Genomic DNA, 20,269 nt, shown 5'->3' with positions numbered 1-20,269 from the left:
GAGAGGGAACATAATATAATAAATTATAATTCATGAAGTGAAGGTTTGGGAGTAAGCAATACAAAAAGTCTTGAGAATTTGTGTAAGGAATTCAATTATGAGACAACTTATTAATAGGAGTTAGGTGGCTAATTCAAAAAAAAATTATGACAGTTTGACGACAAAATTCATGGGTGCCTTCATTGTCAAAGATAACTACCAAACGACCAACCAATGAATGCCAGGGGACCTATGCTGAGGAAACAAAGACAATGAAAGGTTTGAAATTTGGTTTCATTCCCATTTTTGGTGGAAATTTTCCAGTAAATAGGAGCAATGGTTCCTCCAAAATATCAAGAGGGTGGTTGCTTCCCATTCCTATCTTTCAAACTCACACAAATTGTGTCTTAGATTTCCATCGCTGCAATTGCTGGAATAAAGATTTGTATCTGTGGAGACGTTGAACACATATCCGCAGGATTCACTAAATGTTTCGACAAAGAGTGGTAAACTAGGAAGATATGAACCTTCCAAAACGAAGGCAAAGAAGATGATTAAGATTAGGTTTATCAGTGTGAAGGATCAGAGCAGGAAGAAACAAGCAGAGGTGATGGATCGAGACAACCACATATATTTATTCCAAGTTTTGAAACATTCAGGCGGCTTGACTTAAAGAAAATAACATTTGGATGAAGCACAATATAGTTCAGGACGGCTTAACCCATTCAAACACGAGACAGCTCGACATAACGACAAAACTTATGGGTGCCTTCAGAGTCGGAGATAACTCCCAAACGACCGACCAAGAAATAAATGAAATGCATGTGCGGGCCTATACTGAGGAAGCAAAGACAATGAAAAGTTTGAAACTTGGCTTCATTCCTATTTTTCGTGGAAAGTTCCAGTAAACCGGAGCGATGGTTCCTCCAAAATACCAAGAGGCTGGTTGCTTCCCATTTTTTATTGTTCAAACTCACACAAAATTGCATCTTAGATTTCAAGTATTGGCATTGCGAACAATGAAACAGCCCAGCCGATTCGCAACCCTGTTCTTATTCTTCTGCTTCTTAAATATTTTTGCCGAACCAAACATCCACGATCCATGCAAAGTAACAAGGTGCAGCCTTGATGGACCAGACGTCCGGTTCCCCTTTAGGCTCAAAGGAAAACAGCCAGAATGGTGTGCGTATAATTCTGGCTTTGACCTTTACTGTACTGAAACAAACCAGACAGTGCTCGAGCTGCCTTTCTCAGTCAGGGTTATCATACAAGACGTAGACTATAAAAAGCAATTCTTTGCCGTGTCAGAGCCTGATGGATGCCTTGCTCATCTCAATTTATCTGCATCTCCTTTTCGTTCAAATGATTATGATGAATCAAGCCAAAATGTGTTATTCAATTGCTCAGGGACGTCTCGTAGAGATTCAGAATTTCAGCAATGGGGGAACTTTTCTTGCCTCGATGTTGCTGGCTATGAAGTTTTAGCTATACCATATTCAGCAGAAATCATAGACTATCCTCTTCTATCATGCACGAGAATTCCTGGTTATGCATCATGCCTAATTCGTTTTACTATTACAATGAGCCTATATATCTGTCTTGGCTCGAACCAGATTGCAGAAAGTGTGAAGAAGATGGAGGGCAGTGTAGATTGACAGAAAACAAAGTTGAACGTGAACCTGAATGTTTCCAAAACCCTCATACAGTTATAGTTTTTTCTCCGATTATAATACCTTCATAAAGAGAGTATAAAATCTATGTGAAGCTGATATAAAGTTTATTTTAGCAGGTCCATCAAAAAAGATAGTACTCACTGGTAAGGATTCTTCAGCCAACAGTTCATCATTTCACATATAAATTAAAGACAAAAGTTCCCAAATCAATTTAATACGTTTTTGTACATGACGCTGTATTTGCAGGTGAAATCCTAGGCCCGTTCCTGCTCATGTTTGTTGGGTTTGTTGTTTATTGGGTTACTGTAGCTAGCCTAGAGAGGCAGGGTTACAAAAAAATTAAACTGTTTTTGGAGGATTACAAAGCACTTAGGCCGGCTAGATACTCGTATGCAGATATAAAGAGGATCACTAATCAGTTCAAGGATGAACTTGGACAAGGAGCTTACGGAACTGTCTTTAAAGGGAAGCTATCTAATGAGATTCTGGTGGCTATCAAGCTTCTCAACACTTCAACTGGGAATGGACAAGAGTTCATCAATGAAATGGAGACCATGTGTCAAATTCACCATGTCAATGTGGCTCGCTTGGTTGGCTACTGTGCGGATGGTTTCAAACGAGCTTTGGTTTATGAATTTTTACCCAATGGTTCATTGCAAAAATTCATAACTTCAGCTGATAGAAAGGATATTTTCCTGGGTTGGGAAAAGCTTCAAGATATTGCTTTGGGCATAGCCAAAGGAATTGAGTATCTTCATGAAGATTGTGACAAACGGATCCTCCACTTTGATATCAAACCTCACAACATTCTGTTAGATGACAAATTCACTCCAAAAATATCTAATTTCGGTTTGGCCAAACTCTGTTCTAAGGATCAAAGCATTGTGTCAATGACAACAGCTAGGGGCACTTTGGGCTATATTGCACCGGAAATATTTTCTCGGAACTTTGGCAATGTGTCTTATAAATCAGATGTTTATAGCTATGGAATGTTACTGCTTGAAATGGTTGGAGGAAGGAAAATCACAGATGTCACAGAAGAAAATGGCGAGCAAGTTTACTACCCACAATGGATTTATAATCTTCTAGAGAACAATGAAGACATACAAATCCATGTGGAAGGAGAGGAGGACACTAAAATTGCAAGGAAGCTATCCATTATTGGACTTTGGTGCATTCAGTGGCATCCAGCAAACCGTCCAACCATGAAAAATGTGGTTCAAATGCTGGAAGGGGACGATGAAAAGCTAATCATGCCTCCTAATCCTTTTGGTTCTTCATATGCAATTAGAACAAGAGCTGCTAATGGAGTAAGGCGATTGCAACCAGAGTTATCTACCATTTCAGAAATAGAGTGAAGTTGAGATGGTTATAATGAGCTGTGTTAGATATAAATTTGTGTTTAGCTTGGTAGTCTTTCCTTCTTGTGTATAAAGTTCAAAATAGGATCACAGATAGTTATCCATGAAAGAATTTCTAAACAATTATAAATATGTAAGTTCTACGTTTTTGCCAGTGGCTATAACCAACTTGAGAAAACTGTTGTCCAGTATTTCCTAACTACATGGTTCACTGAAGCTATATATCATAATCTAAGTTCTTTGAAGAATTATATCCTTTTGAATAAAATGGTTAGAAGAGAAACTACTGCAGAGGCCTACATATATGCGAATGGCTTCCCTATTCTGAAGCTTGGCTCACTCTTCATGAACTCATTTTTTGAAGCTTGGACTATCTATGTTGAGGAACTCAAATTATGTCAAATATAACCGAAATTCTTCTCGAAATGTATAACCACAAAGAAAGCTTAATATTTTAAATCTCTACAGAAAGGGTTGTTGAGATGTGGGAGACAATGGTAAGAGTAACAAAATAAAAATAGAAATGAGATTCACTTTTACTTTTTTATGAATTTGTATTAGAATTTTACAGTAAAGAATTTCTAAAAAAATAGTGGCCAATAAAAAATCGTTTCTTGAAGTCTTCATGGACTTTATGAGAGTTTTATTGTAAAGAACTTTTAAGACAGAATATAGTCGCTTTCCAACTTTTGAAAATTTTCCTAATTCAATTCTATACAATTTATATAAAGCTCGACTAGGACAGATTTTAGGTGGCTGCCACTCAGGCATTGATGATTAAAGATATTATTAATAACAGTTGACTTGGAGTCAATGCCTTGTGCAATTCCACTACCATCACGCATTAATAAATGCCGCGAGAATTTTCAACGAAGATGAAGAGCATGTTTTGCTTCATTCTAGAACTATATATATAATTAAAGGACTATAAATTAAATAGAAACAAAAAATTGAATTTATATAATCCAACAAATATTAATTACAAGAAAACTACATTTGCAATGGTTTCTAGGAAAAATTGGTGAGAAGTAACCAAAAGTATAAGAAATTATTTAAAGATATAGGTGCAACTCATTACAACTCTTTTAATAAGTACAAAAAGAAATAGGTATTGCATATGGCTGAAGAAAAATTGCACTCATATGTTGAAGATGAGTTATGCCTCCTGAATTCAAGCCATTTTAATCAAAATCTTCTCAAATACGTAACTTTTCAGCAAATTTTGCTTGCTTCTATTTAATTTCTCATTTTTATTAAAATGAATATATATATATATATATATATATTATACTTCTGAAATTTGTTTAGTCAGATTATACTATTCCACATATTGTCGGCAAGAATTGATGTTCCGGTAACGATTGATTGGATGGAACCATAAGAAGATGGAAATTAATTTTTTTAAAAAGCCAAATTATTATATTGACTCCAGGTCAACCACAATTGATGTGCTTCCCTACCACTGGATTCATTATTGGCGACAAACTTTCAACAAAGTGATAAGAAAGATGGACCAAGCAGTTTCTAGGAAAGAGTGACAGTGATTATATATGTAATATTAAATTTGAAACTTAGTTTTATCTTTCCTAACTCGTTTTTTCCATTCAAATCCACTGGATTCCTTATATCATCATGCAAGTTGTATAAACTACAAATTAGAATTCCACCAAGCAGCAAATTCTTTTTAAAAATAAATAACTGTAGAGAAAACTTGTTAATTTAAATTTCCATATACTGAAGAAATAGCTATGTCATAAAAGAGCATGTAAAAACGTGGCAACATAAAAATTTCATTATTTACCAGGACAACAGCTTTCTTCCAACAATAACCTACATGTAATCCAATAAATCAGAGTATTTCAGAAAACATTAAAGATACTGACCATAATACTAGTTTTACTTATTTGCAAGTAGCTTAATAGAAACGCGAACTATCAGTAACAACAACATTTTCTTCTGAAATCTCTCTCCAAGTTACATAAATTTAGGGAGGAAGAGCCTCTTGAAGCTCCATTTCTCCCTCAAGCATCTCTAACACATTCTTCATCGAGGGTCGATCATTAGGATACATCTGTATGCAATGTGAAGCTATTATGATCATCTTCTTTGCAATTCCTCTTTCCTCATCTGAGATATTGCTCCCCTCTATTGATTCCTCAAATTGATCATAAACCCATTTAGCAAAATAGGTCTGCCAGGAATGCTCAATGACATTTGAGTTCTTCCTTCTGCCAGCCATTTCCATCAGTAGCATCCCAAAACTATAAACATCAGCTTTGTGTGATATTCCTCCAATGTTCTTGTACAAGAATTCAGGAGCCATGTATCCAAATGTTCCTCTTGCATTTGTCAGAGACACAATACTATTATCTAATGGATACAACTTAGCTAATCCGAAATCCGAAATCTTTGGATTAAAATTTTCATCAAGAAGGATATTGTGAGGTTTGATATCAAAGTGTAGAATTTGCATATCACATCCTCGATGTAAATACTCAATTCCTCGAGCAATCCCAAGAGAAATGTTAAATATTTTCTTGTAATTGAGGGGCGTGTTGCTTTGTCTCTCCAAGAATATGTACTTGTCAAGTGATCCATTAGGCATAAATTCATAAACAAGAGCTCGCTTACTTCTTTCAGTGCAGAATCCAATCAGCTGCACCACATTGACATGATGAATCCTGCCAATAGTGGCAACTTCACTAATGAAATCTTGTGCATTATTGGCTTTGGACTTTGTCAGTAACTTGACGGCTACATCACGATTGCTTCGAAGCTTACCTTTATACACATAACCATAGCCTCCTTCACCCAACTTGTGTTTGAAGCCACTGGTCATTTTCTTGATCTCTGAGTAAGAGTACTTGATGGGCATCAGGTTACTGTTATTTCGGAGGAAGTCCTCAACATTGTCATAATAAGATTGATGCCTTCTTCTCCATCGGATAATCAAGAATATTAAAGCACAAGGGGCACTCAGTACGAATTTAGCTGCATACCAGAGAGTTACTGTACACAAGATTTCAACAATAATAATCAGCATTGAATCAGTTCTTCCTATATAATATAGACTTATATTATAAACATTGAATTCCTTGTTGGGATTCCTAAAATATGGACTTCCCATTAAGATTTCAACAATAATCATCACGGATAATGAAATGAAGTATATATTGAAGCATTTTCCTGTACGCAATGAGAAACTCTGGTTCGTTTACCTGTATATATCATGCTCGCGAAGAAGGCTGCATTGTCAAAAATTCTAAAACATAATTGGTTTCTATTAAATCACCTGAGAGTAAATATCCTTGTTACTTTATTTTCTTTCATAGATTAACTATATTCCATGAAAACTATATCCATGAAGCTCACCGAAAATAAGGTTCACAAGACAAATTGCCGCACCGTAGTCTTGGGAAGGACAAAGAACCATATTAGTGGCATTTTCAAACCAACAGTCAGGCTGCGGCCCTGCGTCCCACACTCCACAACGATTTGGGCGCCATCTGACCTCAATCCCTTTTACCTCTTGCCTCTGAACTTTCGGATATGAACAACTCTCATTACACGCCATTGGTCCCCATGGCACCACCTTCACTATCAAATCTATTCTGCATGACTCTGGCACTCCAGAGATACTTGAGGAATACCACGTCAGCACAAAAGGATGAAGCGTTTCGGGCGCTTCGTTAGTACAAAGCGCCACTAAACCCGGATAGCGATCAGGAGGGAGTGGATTTTGGCAGCCGACAAACACTAATCCTCCCACATAATAATTGAAGTGGTTATTCTTGGAGTCGAGTTCTGTCTCTTTGGCTGTGAAAGCTTGGCTGAAGTTATTGTATGCGAGGGATTGACGAGAGATCGCTGGGCAATTGTTGATGTCAAGTCCAGCGGTGATGGATTGGAGAGCAGTGGTGGAGTTAGTGGCATAAATGGCCTCTATTAAATGCCTCCCATAGTTTACATACAACACACTTCGGTTATTCTCACACACTAGTTCGTAACTTGGATCGCTGCAATTGCCTTTATCATGATATCTATCTGTTGGGACGTTGAACACTTGTCCGCAGGATTCACTAAATAAATATCCGGTATGGAAAACTCCCATAAAATTTGAAACTAGAGCAAAGGCTGCAAGGAAGATGATTATGGAGGCTTCACTTATCATTGTGAAGTACTGTCAGAGAAGGAAGAAGATAAGCAAGCTACTTTACAAGCGGAGGTGCTGGCTAGCTTGATCCATACATCCCCTGTCTTCAAAACAAAACAAGTGATGGATGCCTATGATGATAACTACCAATGATATCATGACCAAAAAAACAAAAAAGAAACTACTAATGATATCGATTTCCCTTCTTGCGTGAAGTTCAAGTAAAAATGTAGATGAGAAGGTCGCAAGAATTGTATAATAAAAAATAATTACAAAATAAGAGTTTTAGTCCAAGTTCTGAGAATTTGTTTTATTTTTCCGAGTCTCTCTGAATTTTATAAGACTTTTATATGATTTTTTTTGGAAAAAAAAAATGTAGTGTGAATCCAGATTTTGAAAGTTCGCTCAACTCGATGCAATACCCAAGTGGGTTGACCCTGACTCATGAGTTTAGGTGACTTTGAAAAGTCATCCTGCCATAGTGCCATTGATAATTACAAAAATAAATGATGGTTGACTTGGACTCAATGCCTTATCCTGATCCTCATCCACTAACACAGCACTTTAATTAAATGAGGATTTTTTTAATTCCAGATCCATAAAATGAATATAGCTTACGTCAAAACAAATACTTAAATCGAATTAATTGAACTAAACAATTATTAAATATAAACAAACTAAATTTATAATTACCTAAATTTATGAACTCATGTCGTAAATTTATATACATAAAAAAATATTATATATGGATAGAATACTATCAATTAACATCGTATTTCCTAGCTAGTTGCACTTCGCATTCTTAATATAACTTAGACTTCGAAAAATCAAACGGAGGATTTTGATTGGGTGAACAGTTCAAATTTTGTCTAGAGAATTACTCCTGTGGTGCTTGCTTTAGGACTTAATTGAAGAGTTAATATTAGTACCATTTATAAGACTTATTTTTATCAGTTTTTTCTAAATTAACCCTATTGATATTTTTTTCAATAATCATCAAGTAGGAGAGGGAGGGAGGAAATTAAGAAAGACGCTAAGGGTATTTAAAAAAAATCATATTAACTGAATTAACTAACATCGTTAATCTATTCAAATTAGAACTGGAGGAATACTATTTTGGAGTAATCGTGAATTTCCAGATTGGACCAAAAGAAAAATGAAAGTTTATAAAAGCCAAATCATTGACTCCAAGTCAACCAAAATTGATGTACTACCTTTGGTCCTTGATATAAAAGTTTGTTAATTAATTTAAGTAGATTAAAGAATTTTGTTAAATTAGTTTATTGTAATAAATAGGTATTATTTTTTTTAAAATATCCTTACTAATAAAGTATTATTTGATGAAACATTTGACATATGCAATTACGACAAAAACTATCTTAAAAAAAATATAAATATGAGAGACAAAATAAATTGAGATCTTATATTTAAAATTAAACTAAAAGTCAAACTAATTTTTATATTAAGCACCGGAGGTAGTATATTAAGACCGCTTATTATTAAGAACAAATTTTCAACAAAATGACAAGAAAAGTACTCCATGAAGCTTCCAAGGAAAAGAGGGCAATAAAAAAATCGCCCCCACCATATTGACTAAATTCTAAACCTCAAATCTTAAATGACATTGTATTTTTTAAGAGAAGGTAATAATTTTTCCTATCTCTCATTTTATTATGGTCCCATTCCATCAACCATCCCATCACTATCAATCAATGCAGGGAGTTTCCTCAACACGAAGGAAGATATATAAGCTGTAACCATGACTAGCGAGCTTTGTTATCAATCTTCTATGGTACATAAATTTCTGGAGATCAAGTGACATAAATGTTTCGCTGAAAAATTCGTTACTTCAGCTAACGTAACATACCCGTTTTCTTGGCCAAGAAACCAATCACATGAATATTGAAAATAGTGACAAGCCAATTTTTCAACTTAATATGTATCAAACTTTATAACATTTTCAGATAATTACCACAAACACAGTCTAAGCCGATGAGCTATACAGCAACAACTTAAGCGCACTGATATTATTATTGAAGAAAGTCATGAAAACCTGTCATCTCAATTAAAAATGTAGAAGTCAAAATTGTTCAATAAATTTTGTGTTTGTACGTATCTAGCTATTTGCTAGCTGTAAAGCTTAGCTAGTCAAGGGTTAAATGCAAAAAATACTATAAGGAGATGTTCAAAATACTAACTCTGCATTAAACTATTATTAAAGATTTACAAAGCTCATTCTGAATTCAAATTCTTCCAATTATATATCAACAATTCAACATCCCCTTTTGGAATCCCTTTCCAAGTTATAGAGGGTTGGTACGGTGGAAAAGCCACTTGGAGGTCAATTTCTCCCTCGAGCATCTCTATCACTTTCTTCATTGAGGGTGGATCACTAGGATTCATTTGTATGCAATGTGAAGCTATAACAATCATCTTCATCGCAATTTCCCTTTCCTCTCCGGTGGTACCACTCACTTCTATGGATTCTTCAAATTGGTCATAAACCCATTTGGCAAAATGGGTTTGCCAAGAATGCTCAATAACATTCAAGTTCTTCCTCCTACCTGCCATTTCCATGAACAGCATCCCAATACTATAAACATCAGCTTTATGTGATATCCCTCCAATGTTCTTGTAAAATAATTCAGGTGCCTTGTATCCCAGTGTTCCTCTTGCATTAGTTAGAGATACAATGCTATCATCTAAGGAATACAACTTTGACAATCCAAAATCAGAAACTTTTTTATCGAAATTTTCATCAAGAAGGATATTGTGAGGTTTAATGTCAAGATGTAATATCTGCATGTCACATTCCCCCGTAAATACTCAATTCCACGAGCAATCCCAAGATAAATATTAAATATTTTCTCATAACTAAGTGATGAATTCCCCTTTCTCTCCTAGAATATATACTTGTCAAGAGACCCATAAGACATAAAATACACAAGACCTCGCTTGTTTCTTTGAACACAAAGTCCAATAATTAAGTTGAACCACATTCGCATGATGAATCCTGCCAATAGTAGCAACTTCACTAATAAAATCTTGTCCATTGGATTTGAACTTGCTTAGTACCTTGACAGCTACATCACGTTTGCTTTGAAGCTTTCCTTGGAAGACATGACCATAGCGTCCTTCACCTAACTTGTGTTTGAAGCCATTAGTCAATTTGTTGATCTCTGAGTAGGAGTGCTTCATGGGCATTAGGTTACTATTATTTTGAAGGAATTCCTCAACATTGTCATAAACAGAGAATAGGAAAAATATCTAACTGATGCTCTTTTTCTGTAACTGTTATTGGTTTCGCTCTATAACTAACTAGGGCAAGAAATTTAATAGTGTGACAAATGAAATTGAAGGACAAGGAGAAAATTAAACCTTGAATAATCGTCGCAGTCTCAATAGCAAAACCTGCACTGTCAAGATTCAGAAGTTTCGACCAGACCAATCATGAAAACAATTGTTTCAATTTTTCTTTTCTTCTCAAGAATACCATGATAATTAGCTATATCTGTGCCGTTCATCACCTCAAAGCATTCTAAGACCCAGCAGCGGACGATGACAAAGAACCATATTAGTGGCATTTTCAAGCAGTTACCTTTCTCTTCTTCCCACTCGCCACAACGATTTGGTTGCAATCTGATCTCAATCCCCTGTACCTCTTGGCTCTGAACTTGTGAATAAAAATAGAGTTAACTGGACTTTGGCAGCTAACAAACAGTAATCCGCCCACATGATAATGGTAATTTTTGGTGCTTAGTGAAACGTCCGTCATTTAATGTATATTTAGAAGCGCTATGATCCAGCAAATCATGAATTAAGCTTATATATTGAAAACTTCTATTTTTATTTTTGGGTTACCATTCATGTAGTAAATTTCAGATTTTTACCTAACTTTAAAAATTCATAACTAATTATAAAAAAACCGCATTGAAGTGATTCAAGTCTCAAATTAAAACTCCTTTGACTCTCTACAGGGAAAAATATTCATTGCGTTATTTACTTGCTCATTTATTATATTTGACTTTCGAGACTTCACTACAGCCTCTAACTTCCTTGTCTCTTGGTCGCAAAAAACTCTCTCTTTGCAATTTGACTTTTAAGAATAATTCTATTCTTTCAAAAAAATTTCTGGGACTCTTGCCAAAAGGAGTTTGGTAACCTACTCATTTCAGACTATTTCTTGCATTTCTATGCTTAAAAGTTGGGATGTTACACTTAGTTATCTTGCTTTGGCTGTGAAAGCGTGGGTGAAGTTGTTGTTTTATGTGAGAGAATGGCGAGAGATGGCAGGGCAATTGTTAATACCAAGTCCAGCGGTGATGGATTGGAGAGTAGTGGTGGAGTTAGTGGCGCAGATGGCCTCTACTAAAGGACTCCCGTAGTTTAAATACAACACAGTTTTGTTGTTCTGGCAGCGTAGTCCGTAGCTGGGGTCGTAGCAATTGCGGGAATAAGAGTGTGTATTTGTGGAGACGTTGAACACAAGTCCACAGGATTCACTAAATGAATTCATAAAGAAAACTTCATTCATATAGTAGACGAGTAGAGCAAGGGCAAGGAAGATGAATATGAAAGTTGCATTTATCATCGTGAAGGATATCAAGAGAGCTAGGCAGAAACAGATTAATTTCCAAGCGGAGGTGCTGGATCCATAGTGGCGATTTTCCTTCTTGCTTGAAGTTGAAGTACAGATGTAAATGGGATTTATTTTTAGTCTTTTTCTTAATGTTCACATTAATTGTATCTATAATGAAGAATTAAGAAAAAATAGTTAGTCCATGTTTTGAGAATCTTTTTTATTTTTCTAGAATTTTAGAAGATGTTTATATGAAAAATTGGAATTAAAAGAACAGAGCGAACCCAAGTGCGAATACAATAATTAACATCCAAGTGGTTTGACTCTAATTTTGTGCGGACTTGAGTCATTCTGCATTGATAAGCAAAGAAATCAATAACAGTTGGCTTGAAGTCAATGCCTCCACTACAAAAATCTGGACTTTCAGCGACCACTTTCAGCGGCGACAAAGGGAGTCGCCGCTGAAAATATGACTTTCAGCGGCGACAATAGTTGTCGCCGCCAAAAGTCAGAGTTATGGCGGCGACTTATTATTGTCGCCGCTGTAGCTACAACTTTCAGCGGCGACAAAATTTGTCGCCGCCGAAAGTGTGCACTACGGCGGCGACAATTCAAGTCGCCGCTGAAAGTGTACACTTTCCGCGGCGACAATTTAAGTCGCCGCTGAATGTTGTTTGAGCGGCGACTAACTGTCGCCGCTGAATCTTCTTTCAGCGGCGACTCCTCCTGTCGCCACTGAATGTCATTTTTAGCGGCGACCTTTTGTCGCCGCTGAATCCTCTTTCAGCGGCGACTCCTCCTGTCGCCACTGAATGTCATTTTTAGCGGCGACCTTTTGTCGCCGCTGAATCCTCTTTCAGCGGCGACTCTTCATGTCGCCGCTGAAGCTCACTTTCAGCGGCGACAAATGTCGCCGCTGAAAGTTTTTTACATTTTTTTAATCTTTTTTTTTTGTAAAAATTTTATATTATAATCTTTTATTTGCGTAATTAAGTAACTTTGATAATTAATGTTTTTTTTTATGTATTTTTGTGTTAGAGAGAGACTAAAAGAAAGATAATATGGTGTTTGAGTGAGAAAGGAAGAGGAAGAAAGTTTGGAGTGTGTGTTTAACACACATATCCCATATCCAAATGTTTGAGAGATGGAATAGAAAAACATTATGCATGAGAGAGAAATGAGATCGAGGCATACGTGAAAAAGTATGCAAGTTTGATGGGATAAGTAATGAAATATAGAGTGTGTGTGTGTGAGAGGGTGAAAGGTGAGAGGTAGATGTAAGTATTATTGGAAGAGAGATAGTCTATATGTGTGAGAGAGAGAAGGATATTATAATTGAAAATTCACTTTCAGCGGCGACTATTTTTGTCGCCGCTGATAAGTTTCAGCCACGGCCGCTACGGCGACGACCTGGCGGCGACAAAATGTCGCCGCTGAAACTTTTCAGCGGCGACTTTGGGACTTTCAGCGGCGACTTTTGTCGCCGCTGAAGGTCGAATTTTTTGTAGTGCTCATCACAATCCTCCACCAGAACCACTCATAATGATGTGAGAATTTTATTTGATTACAGCTCCATAAAATGAATACAGATTTTGTTATCCAACAAAAAAAAAAGACTATAGATTGAATCGAAACAAATACCTAAATTGAATTAATTGAACTAAAAAATTATTAAACAGAAACAAATTAAACTAAACTTTTAATTATTTAAATTTATGAATGCATTTATTAAATTTATATAAATGAAAAATGTTATACTTTCGTGTTGGCAAAAACAAATATTTATTATACTTTCGTATGTATATTAATTATTTAAATTTAATTGAAAAAAAATCAAGAAGTTTCTGCTTCCAGTCATCAACCGTTGATGTGTTATTGATGACAAATTTTCAATGAAGTGATAAGGAAAATACTGAAGGAAGTTTTCAGGAATCGAATTTCTAAATACGTAATAGTTTTCGTTTTTCTTAATTAAAGGAAACAAATACAACACGAAAAATTAAGGCAAGAAAAGGGCAGAGAAAAATGTGTTCACAATTCTCCCTCCCCACTTTCTCTCCACCATTGGATTAGTCAATCGTTAGATTGAATATCCTATAAAAATATTATTATAATATTATACAAAAAATTATATATAAATAAATTTATACATTTAAAAATTTAACCTGAATAATTTAGAATTGCTATAAATGAATAAGTTTAAAATATTAAAATTTGATTTAAATAAGTCACAAATGTAAAATTGTATTATAATACTTTTTTTAATTTCATCCTTAGTAAATCATAATTGTTAAATTTTAAATATTTTAACTTATCTATAAATATTTTTGTTATTTAAGTTTTATGTGAGAACAAGCTTAGATTTCCCCACTGTTAGGTTGGAATGCGCGAAAGAAGCTTGTTTGACCTCTATAATCAGCACTGGAAGTTCAAGGATAAGCTTGGTGGGCCCAGATACAGTAGAAGAAATAGCAAGTTTATTCTTTTGTAATCTTCATTGCCCTTTTTCATAAGTAATCTTACATTACTAATAAAAAATTATACAAATAATTAAAATTTTACATTTTTTACTTAATTTACTAGAAGCAATATGTTCCAGGCCATAAGTGCTAAGCTGTCAAGGTAATTATAGGGTTATCACCAAGAAAGTCATAGAAAGATCAGCAAATAACAAATGATATATAATGATTTTTCTTTACAAAGCAATACTTAGGGGGTGTTTGGCAAAACTAAAACCTAAGTTTCAGAATCACTTTTCCGCAAAACGAGATAACCTCCTCCACATATTTACTTCGTAATCCGTAAAAGTACTTCTGAAACCATGGTTTGGTTTCTATCCAAACACCCCCTTAATGTGGGATTCGATCGTGGATACATTTTTTAGCTTAAAACAATGGAGGAACCTGTTTCCATGTTTGATATTTCGACTTAATATACAATTTAAAACTGGGAAAACTAAACCCTAGGTCCTTATAGTGAGATTTGAATTAGGTCCTTACATTATTTTTTCTTTTTAAGCACTCCTTATAATTTCAGCCTTTAGTCAAATTGATCCTTCCATCTTCAAAAATGTCAGAAAGACATGATGACGTTAACTTCAGTTTAACTAGCTGAAGTGGGGGACTGTTCATTGACTGTAAAATGAGGCACATGCTCCACAAGCAAGAACATCAAGGTATTCACCAAAGAGCATCTCCTTATCTATCTCCCCAAATACATCGCTGATCTCTCCCACCAGTTCATTTGAGACAGAGGCTACTTCACTCTTGTCATGCCCAGTAAATCCTTCAATGATTTCAGGTCTGTCTCATCATACATGCGTGTCAGCAAAAGAGTAGCATATGTGTATGACACATTATCAAAGCGCACTAAATTTCAAAAATTTAATCCTATGTGTTTTGGATATGGGGCATCATGCGCAAGTAGGTGCTTTGTACCCAAATCAGTGGGGGTCAACAAGAGGATGACTCTGATTGCTTTTGTGAGGTGGAAAAGATTTTAACATTGTAAGGCAATCAAAAATGCAAAACAATATTCACAATGAATATAGTAAAGTGAAAAATTAATATTTTTACCTCTACTTTTGGTAATATATTAAAAAAGACTATGCCACAGTATTATTTTATTTGCTCTGTTTTTGACCCCAAAAACAGGGACATACAGAGTTGTGGCTTGGCATTACTATAGTTGAATGTTATGAGATTCATGTAGGCTACGGAGAGACCAGTACCTCGATGCTGCTGTTAAGTTATTAGGGACCAAAATTTTTGTACTGCATATGGGTTGAAGATTTTGATTAACATTTATCTGTCTTCTTCATTTTTCCTTGTTATTTTGTTTATAAACCTTTCATATCAATATGGGTACAATTAGAATGGAAAAAATTTCCACTTTTTGATAGCCGGTGCGCAAATTTCATTGATTAAGTAATAATTTAGCCATGGTGTCAATTAGAAAATTGAAACGTTTATTCTTGTTTTGGTCTATTAATTTACCCAAAATGGATTTCTCCTATTCGGCTTTATCCCAAAAGAATGAAAAAGAAACCCGTATCTACATACAAAAGTCTGCAGTGGCAAATCTTGTTAACATTTGGGTACGTGTAGGTAAGGACTTCGGAAAACTAAAATATGTTGATTTTTCAATATCCTATTTCACCACTGGATAAGACTAGAGTGAACTAGCCTCTGTTTCAAATGAATAGATGGGAGAGATCAGCAACGTATTTGGCGAGATGGACAGCAAAATGCCCTTCAGCAAGATAGCCGATCAATGAACCATCATCCGCTTTAGCAAGTTAATGTCGTTCTGTCCTTTTGACGTTTTTGAAAACAGAAGAATCAATGTGACTAACTGCTGAAATTATAAGGAGCGCTTAAAAAGAAAAAATAGTGCAAGGACCTAATTCAAAACTCACTATAACTATAAAGACTAGGGTTTAATTTTCTTCCGTTTTTGAAAACGAAAGAGGGAAAATGAACTCAAAGTAAAAATTTTAAATTAAAGAAAAATGATAAAATTAAAATATCTCTTTATTTTTTTAATTTCACGTTATGTATCAAGAAAAAGTATATTATTAATCTCAAGTTTAGATTTATAATTTTCTAAGCAAAATTTATCATTCCTAGATAAATTATGGTTATTTTTAATTAATTCACGTGTTATTTCACATTATGTATCAAGAAAGAATGTGTTGTTATAATATCAAGTTTAAATTTGTTATTTTTTAATGAAAACTTGTCTTTACCAAATAAATTGTTTTCATGAGATAAAGCTAGAGTAAAAAAAATTAACTTTTTTTTTTTGCATTATAATGTTAAGAAATTATTATTGACCTAACAGTGGTCTATCCTTTTGCTGGCCCGTGGGATCAAATCCCATCCCAACGCTTTCCTTAAATAATTTTCCTGGCAAAAAAAAAAAAAAAAAGGCCAGCAACCACCAGGTCGCCGGCGTAATCCCCAGTGACGGGTTGAACGAATATATATTTAACAAGTTTTTTTAATTAAAATAAAATATAAACAAATCTATACTTATATATCTTCTTTATTTAGAAGAAAGGCCCAGGGGCATTTTTACCGTTTTAAATCATTCACTTACACGCAGTGATATCTTAAAGAAAGTATAATGTTTGTTCCTTATAGTTTAATTTGCTTTGAGCTCATAATGCCAGCTCATAATGCCACTAAGGTAACTCACTGTTGACATTAAAATATTATTATCTTTCATTCTTAATATAATATCTATTTAACTAATTTGGGTAGATTAAAAAAAGCAATCAAATTAGTTGTATGTTTAACATATGTGATGATTTTTCTGAAATACATTCTTAAATCATTTGGATTGAAACTACTTTTGATGCAAAGTACCTTAACATACATATGTAATCAATAGATTTGGTATAGATAAATAAGGGGGACAAAAATAATTATGATATTATATTTAGAACCAAATTTAACTTTTCCATTAACTTTTATATTAAAGACAGGAAAGGAGGTAGTAATATTTACAAGCACTATGGCAACATTTGGTAACATAGGCTCTTGTGGCACTTAAACAATACTACTCTTGTAGTCCTTAATATAAGATTTAATTAGCTAATTTGAGTAGAGTAAAAATGTGAGTTAAATTAGTTAATATAATTTGTTTTTTCTAAAACATCCTAAGCATATTTTTTGATTTTCTTACCTCTCTCTTTTACTTTATTATTATTATTGTGAAAATAACAATAAAGTTAATTTGAAAAAAAATTAATAAACATGTGAAATAAGTCAAATCTATAATATCAATATCAATTTTTCAATTAAATCATACACTAAGGACAGAAAGAGTACCAAATAAAAAAAAAATATAATCAAATAACACATGAATTTAATCAAACATCCACCATATGCGTACGCAATCCGCTACATCTGTTGGCATTATATATAGCTTACCTTGTTCCCGCTCCATGGATGCTTCCCAAATGGCTCTATTTACATTTCACACACAAAAGCAAACCCTAATTTATTCTTCCAAAAAAGGGGGGTGGGGGACACATGAAACTGAATATATATATACATGTCACATTATAGCACAAGCATGAGGGTTTTCATCACTGAACACAGACATGGCCTTTTCACTGACCATCATTGAACCAATTGGCTTCTGGTAGTACCCAAAGTCGTCTCCATTATTATACCCATGCTTGTAATAGTTGTAAGAAGAAGACGAAGAATAATAGTTGGAAACAGATGTTCTTCTTCGTCTTCCTCTTCCATTATCGTCATCGTCATTGTCATATTCATAGCTGAGGTTGTTATTATTGTTGCAGTAATGGCGGACGAAGCCGTGATATTCTGGTTCATATGGATATGGCCACAGCTCTGCCTTCTTGCCAGTCTTCCTCACAGTCTTCAGAATCTTGTTTTGATCTGCCCATCCCATCACTGTTACCTTCTGCATTCTCATGTCTATGTCGACATCATCAACTCCTGCAGACATTTTCATTGACTATTAAAAATGTAAGGATTAAACATCTTGATGATACTACTATATATATGTATAGTAATTTAGATCAGAGATTAGAAAAATGTAAGGTTCTTACCAGGTAGCTTTTGAAGGGCCTTCTTTATCTTGCGTTCACAACCTTCGCAGTCTATATTCACGCTGATCTCTACTATCTGTGTGTGTGTGTGTACAACAAAACAATAGAAGAGAAAACCAAAGGTTAGAACAAATGATAGCATTCACTGACATAATTGAATTTTGAGGCTGCACTTACATCAATAATAGTCCATCTAGAGTTTAAAGCACACGCCAAAACAAAAAAAAGGCACTGCTCTGTTTATATATACAGACACACACACGAACAGATATATACATTAAAGCACCCAAAAAAAAAATGATGATACGAAATGTATATTCTGAAATAATAACAAAAGAAATTATCAATGATACATATGTGCTATAGAGCATTATTGGTAAAATAGCTAGGTTTATACTTCGTCCACCCCATCTTATTTATAACAAGCGTATATTAGTTTTACAAAGATATCTTTTTTAATCATGTGCATTTGTAATTGCTTCTTGATTATTACGTGTAATCAATATTGATATTTTAAAGAAAAATTATAAATTTAAAAGATAAAATTGATTGAGATATTATATTTATAGTTAAAATAAATCTCTTGTCTAGAGGAGGCGGTGCAATAATTTTTATAGCTAGAAGTGACGAAATGATATTCAAATATTTCTAATAAAAAGTGAAGAAACAAAATAACAACCAGAAATATATATCTGTTATTACCGTCATGATGAAAGTTGGAATTGAAGAGAGCTTAACGCTTGGGAAGCAAATGTTTTAAGCTTCCTAGAGAACTGTATAGAAGAAATCATAAAACCATATGATCTATTTATAGGCAAAAGAGAGACAAGCCTTTATGTTGTCCTGTTGAAGCCAAGCAAAATAATAATTTGAGACAAATCTATAAGAAATAGTACTATGATGTCACACACGTGTGGTCCCCAGGAAGATTTCTTGCCCTCCAATCAATTTGCTTAATTGTGAAGTTGATGACAATGTATATGCACTCTTTATCTATAGACCTATGTTTGTTCTAGAGCCATGATGTGAAAGTGCATGGAAAATGCTTTAGATATTTGTAGGGTTCTGAGAAAATAACCGCAACAAAAAATAAACCTTGCTTAATTAATACGGCTCCGGTTTTAAATATGAGATCTATTTTGTAGTATAAATTATACTAGAAAATAAGTCTTATATTTAGAATCGGAGTAGTAGTAATAAAATTCACGATCACCAGATTATTATTTTATAATTAGGGCTTGATTAATTAATTAAGTTACCGATCGTCAATTAATCATATGGAATCTTCCAACGAAATCTTTCGAGTTTGACCTCTTAGAATTAACGGGTAGGCACCGCGTGGCGTGGGATCATTTGTTTATATGTATGAAAATTGTCGCTGTAAGTTCAATGGTGCGCGTGGTGCACGCAATTGAGGAAACTACTTTACGACTCGCTTTTATATAATATTTTTATAATCTTATTTATAGTATAGAAAGAAAAGATTTTACTAATCCTATTTATAAGTTATTTCATTAAATTTTTAACATAAATATATTATTTGTTCTTCATTTATTATAGTATATATAGTTTTTTTTTTGAAGATGTATATGTTAAATAGGAGTAAGGTTGAAAAGTTGTTATGTTTTAATAGAGAGTTAATACATTTTAAGATTTTTCTTAGCCTGTGTAAAATATGTTGGAAGTATCTTATAAATAAGATAAAAAAAATATACTACCTCATGCTGTAGACAAGAGCTAGACAAATAGTTCATTTTAAATAATAACTATAAGATTTTAATTCACTTTATCTCCCAACTATATAATTTTTATTTAAATACCTATTGATTGCTTATATTAATGAAACTCCTAATCAAAAAGTAGTTTCAATGCATATGATTGAAAAAAGTAATTGAGAAAAATATTAAAAAAACAAGTGATAAAATATAAAGTTGATAA

General features: G+C 34.0%; 3 protein-coding genes and 1 pseudogene across 3 annotated transcripts; 1 reads left to right on the top strand and 3 right to left on the bottom strand.

The window, feature by feature from the left end:
* The first annotated feature begins 948 nt into the window (after positions 1-948).
* On the top strand, positions 949-3,177 carry LOC114713760 (rust resistance kinase Lr10-like; annotated as a pseudogene).
* A 1,797-nt stretch (positions 3,178-4,974) lies between these two features.
* On the bottom strand, positions 4,975-7,184 carry LOC114713759 (PR5-like receptor kinase). The gene is made up of 2 exons (XM_028898437.1): positions 6,386-7,184; positions 4,975-6,022 (listed from the first exon to the last, which is right to left on the bottom strand). The coding sequence occupies exons 1-2, from the start codon at positions 7,182-7,184 to the stop codon at positions 4,998-5,000; spliced, it is 1,824 nt and encodes a 607-aa protein (XP_028754270.1). The 3' UTR covers positions 4,975-4,997.
* Positions 7,185-9,398: 2,214 nt separating this feature from the next.
* Positions 9,399-10,364, bottom strand: LOC114713757 (PR5-like receptor kinase). Its single transcript, XM_028898436.1, has 2 exons — positions 10,242-10,364; positions 9,399-9,965 (listed from the first exon to the last, which is right to left on the bottom strand). Exons 1-2 carry the CDS (start codon positions 10,362-10,364, stop codon positions 9,399-9,401), a joined length of 690 nt encoding a protein of 229 aa, XP_028754269.1.
* Positions 10,365-17,808: 7,444 nt separating this feature from the next.
* On the bottom strand, positions 17,809-19,102 carry LOC114713763 (heavy metal-associated isoprenylated plant protein 28-like). The gene is made up of 3 exons (XM_028898441.1): positions 19,034-19,102; positions 18,332-18,407; positions 17,809-18,218 (listed from the first exon to the last, which is right to left on the bottom strand). The coding sequence occupies exons 1-3, from the start codon at positions 19,037-19,039 to the stop codon at positions 17,809-17,811; spliced, it is 492 nt and encodes a 163-aa protein (XP_028754274.1). The 5' UTR covers positions 19,040-19,102.
* Between the last annotated feature and the right edge of the window lie 1,167 nt (positions 19,103-20,269).

This window comes from Neltuma alba, unplaced genomic scaffold (genome assembly GCF_004799145.2).
Source record: "Neltuma alba isolate B1F8T4 unplaced genomic scaffold, ASM479914v2 tig00011460_pilon, whole genome shotgun sequence".
Classification (NCBI taxonomy): Eukaryota; Viridiplantae; Streptophyta; class Magnoliopsida; order Fabales; family Fabaceae; genus Neltuma; species Neltuma alba.
This window is presented reverse-complemented; position numbering and strand designations above follow the sequence as displayed.

Coding starts and splice junctions, on each gene's coding strand:
- LOC114713759 (XM_028898437.1), bottom strand. CDS start 7,184: ATGATAAGTGAAGCCTCCATAATCATCTTCCTTGCAGCCTTTGCTCTA. Junction 6,023..6,385: donor TCTTGTGAACCTTATTTTCG/GTGAGCTTCATG, acceptor TCTTGTGTACAG/TAACTCTCTGGTATGCAGCT.
- LOC114713757 (XM_028898436.1), bottom strand. CDS start 10,364: ATGAAGCACTCCTACTCAGAGATCAACAAATTGACTAATGGCTTCAAA. Junction 9,966..10,241: donor AACGTGATGTAGCTGTCAAG/GTACTAAGCAAG, acceptor TGTGACATGCAG/ATATTACATCTTGACATTAA.
- LOC114713763 (XM_028898441.1), bottom strand. Junction 18,219..18,331: donor GGCCCTTCAAAAGCTACCTG/GTAAGAACCTTA, acceptor AAATGTCTGCAG/GAGTTGATGATGTCGACATA.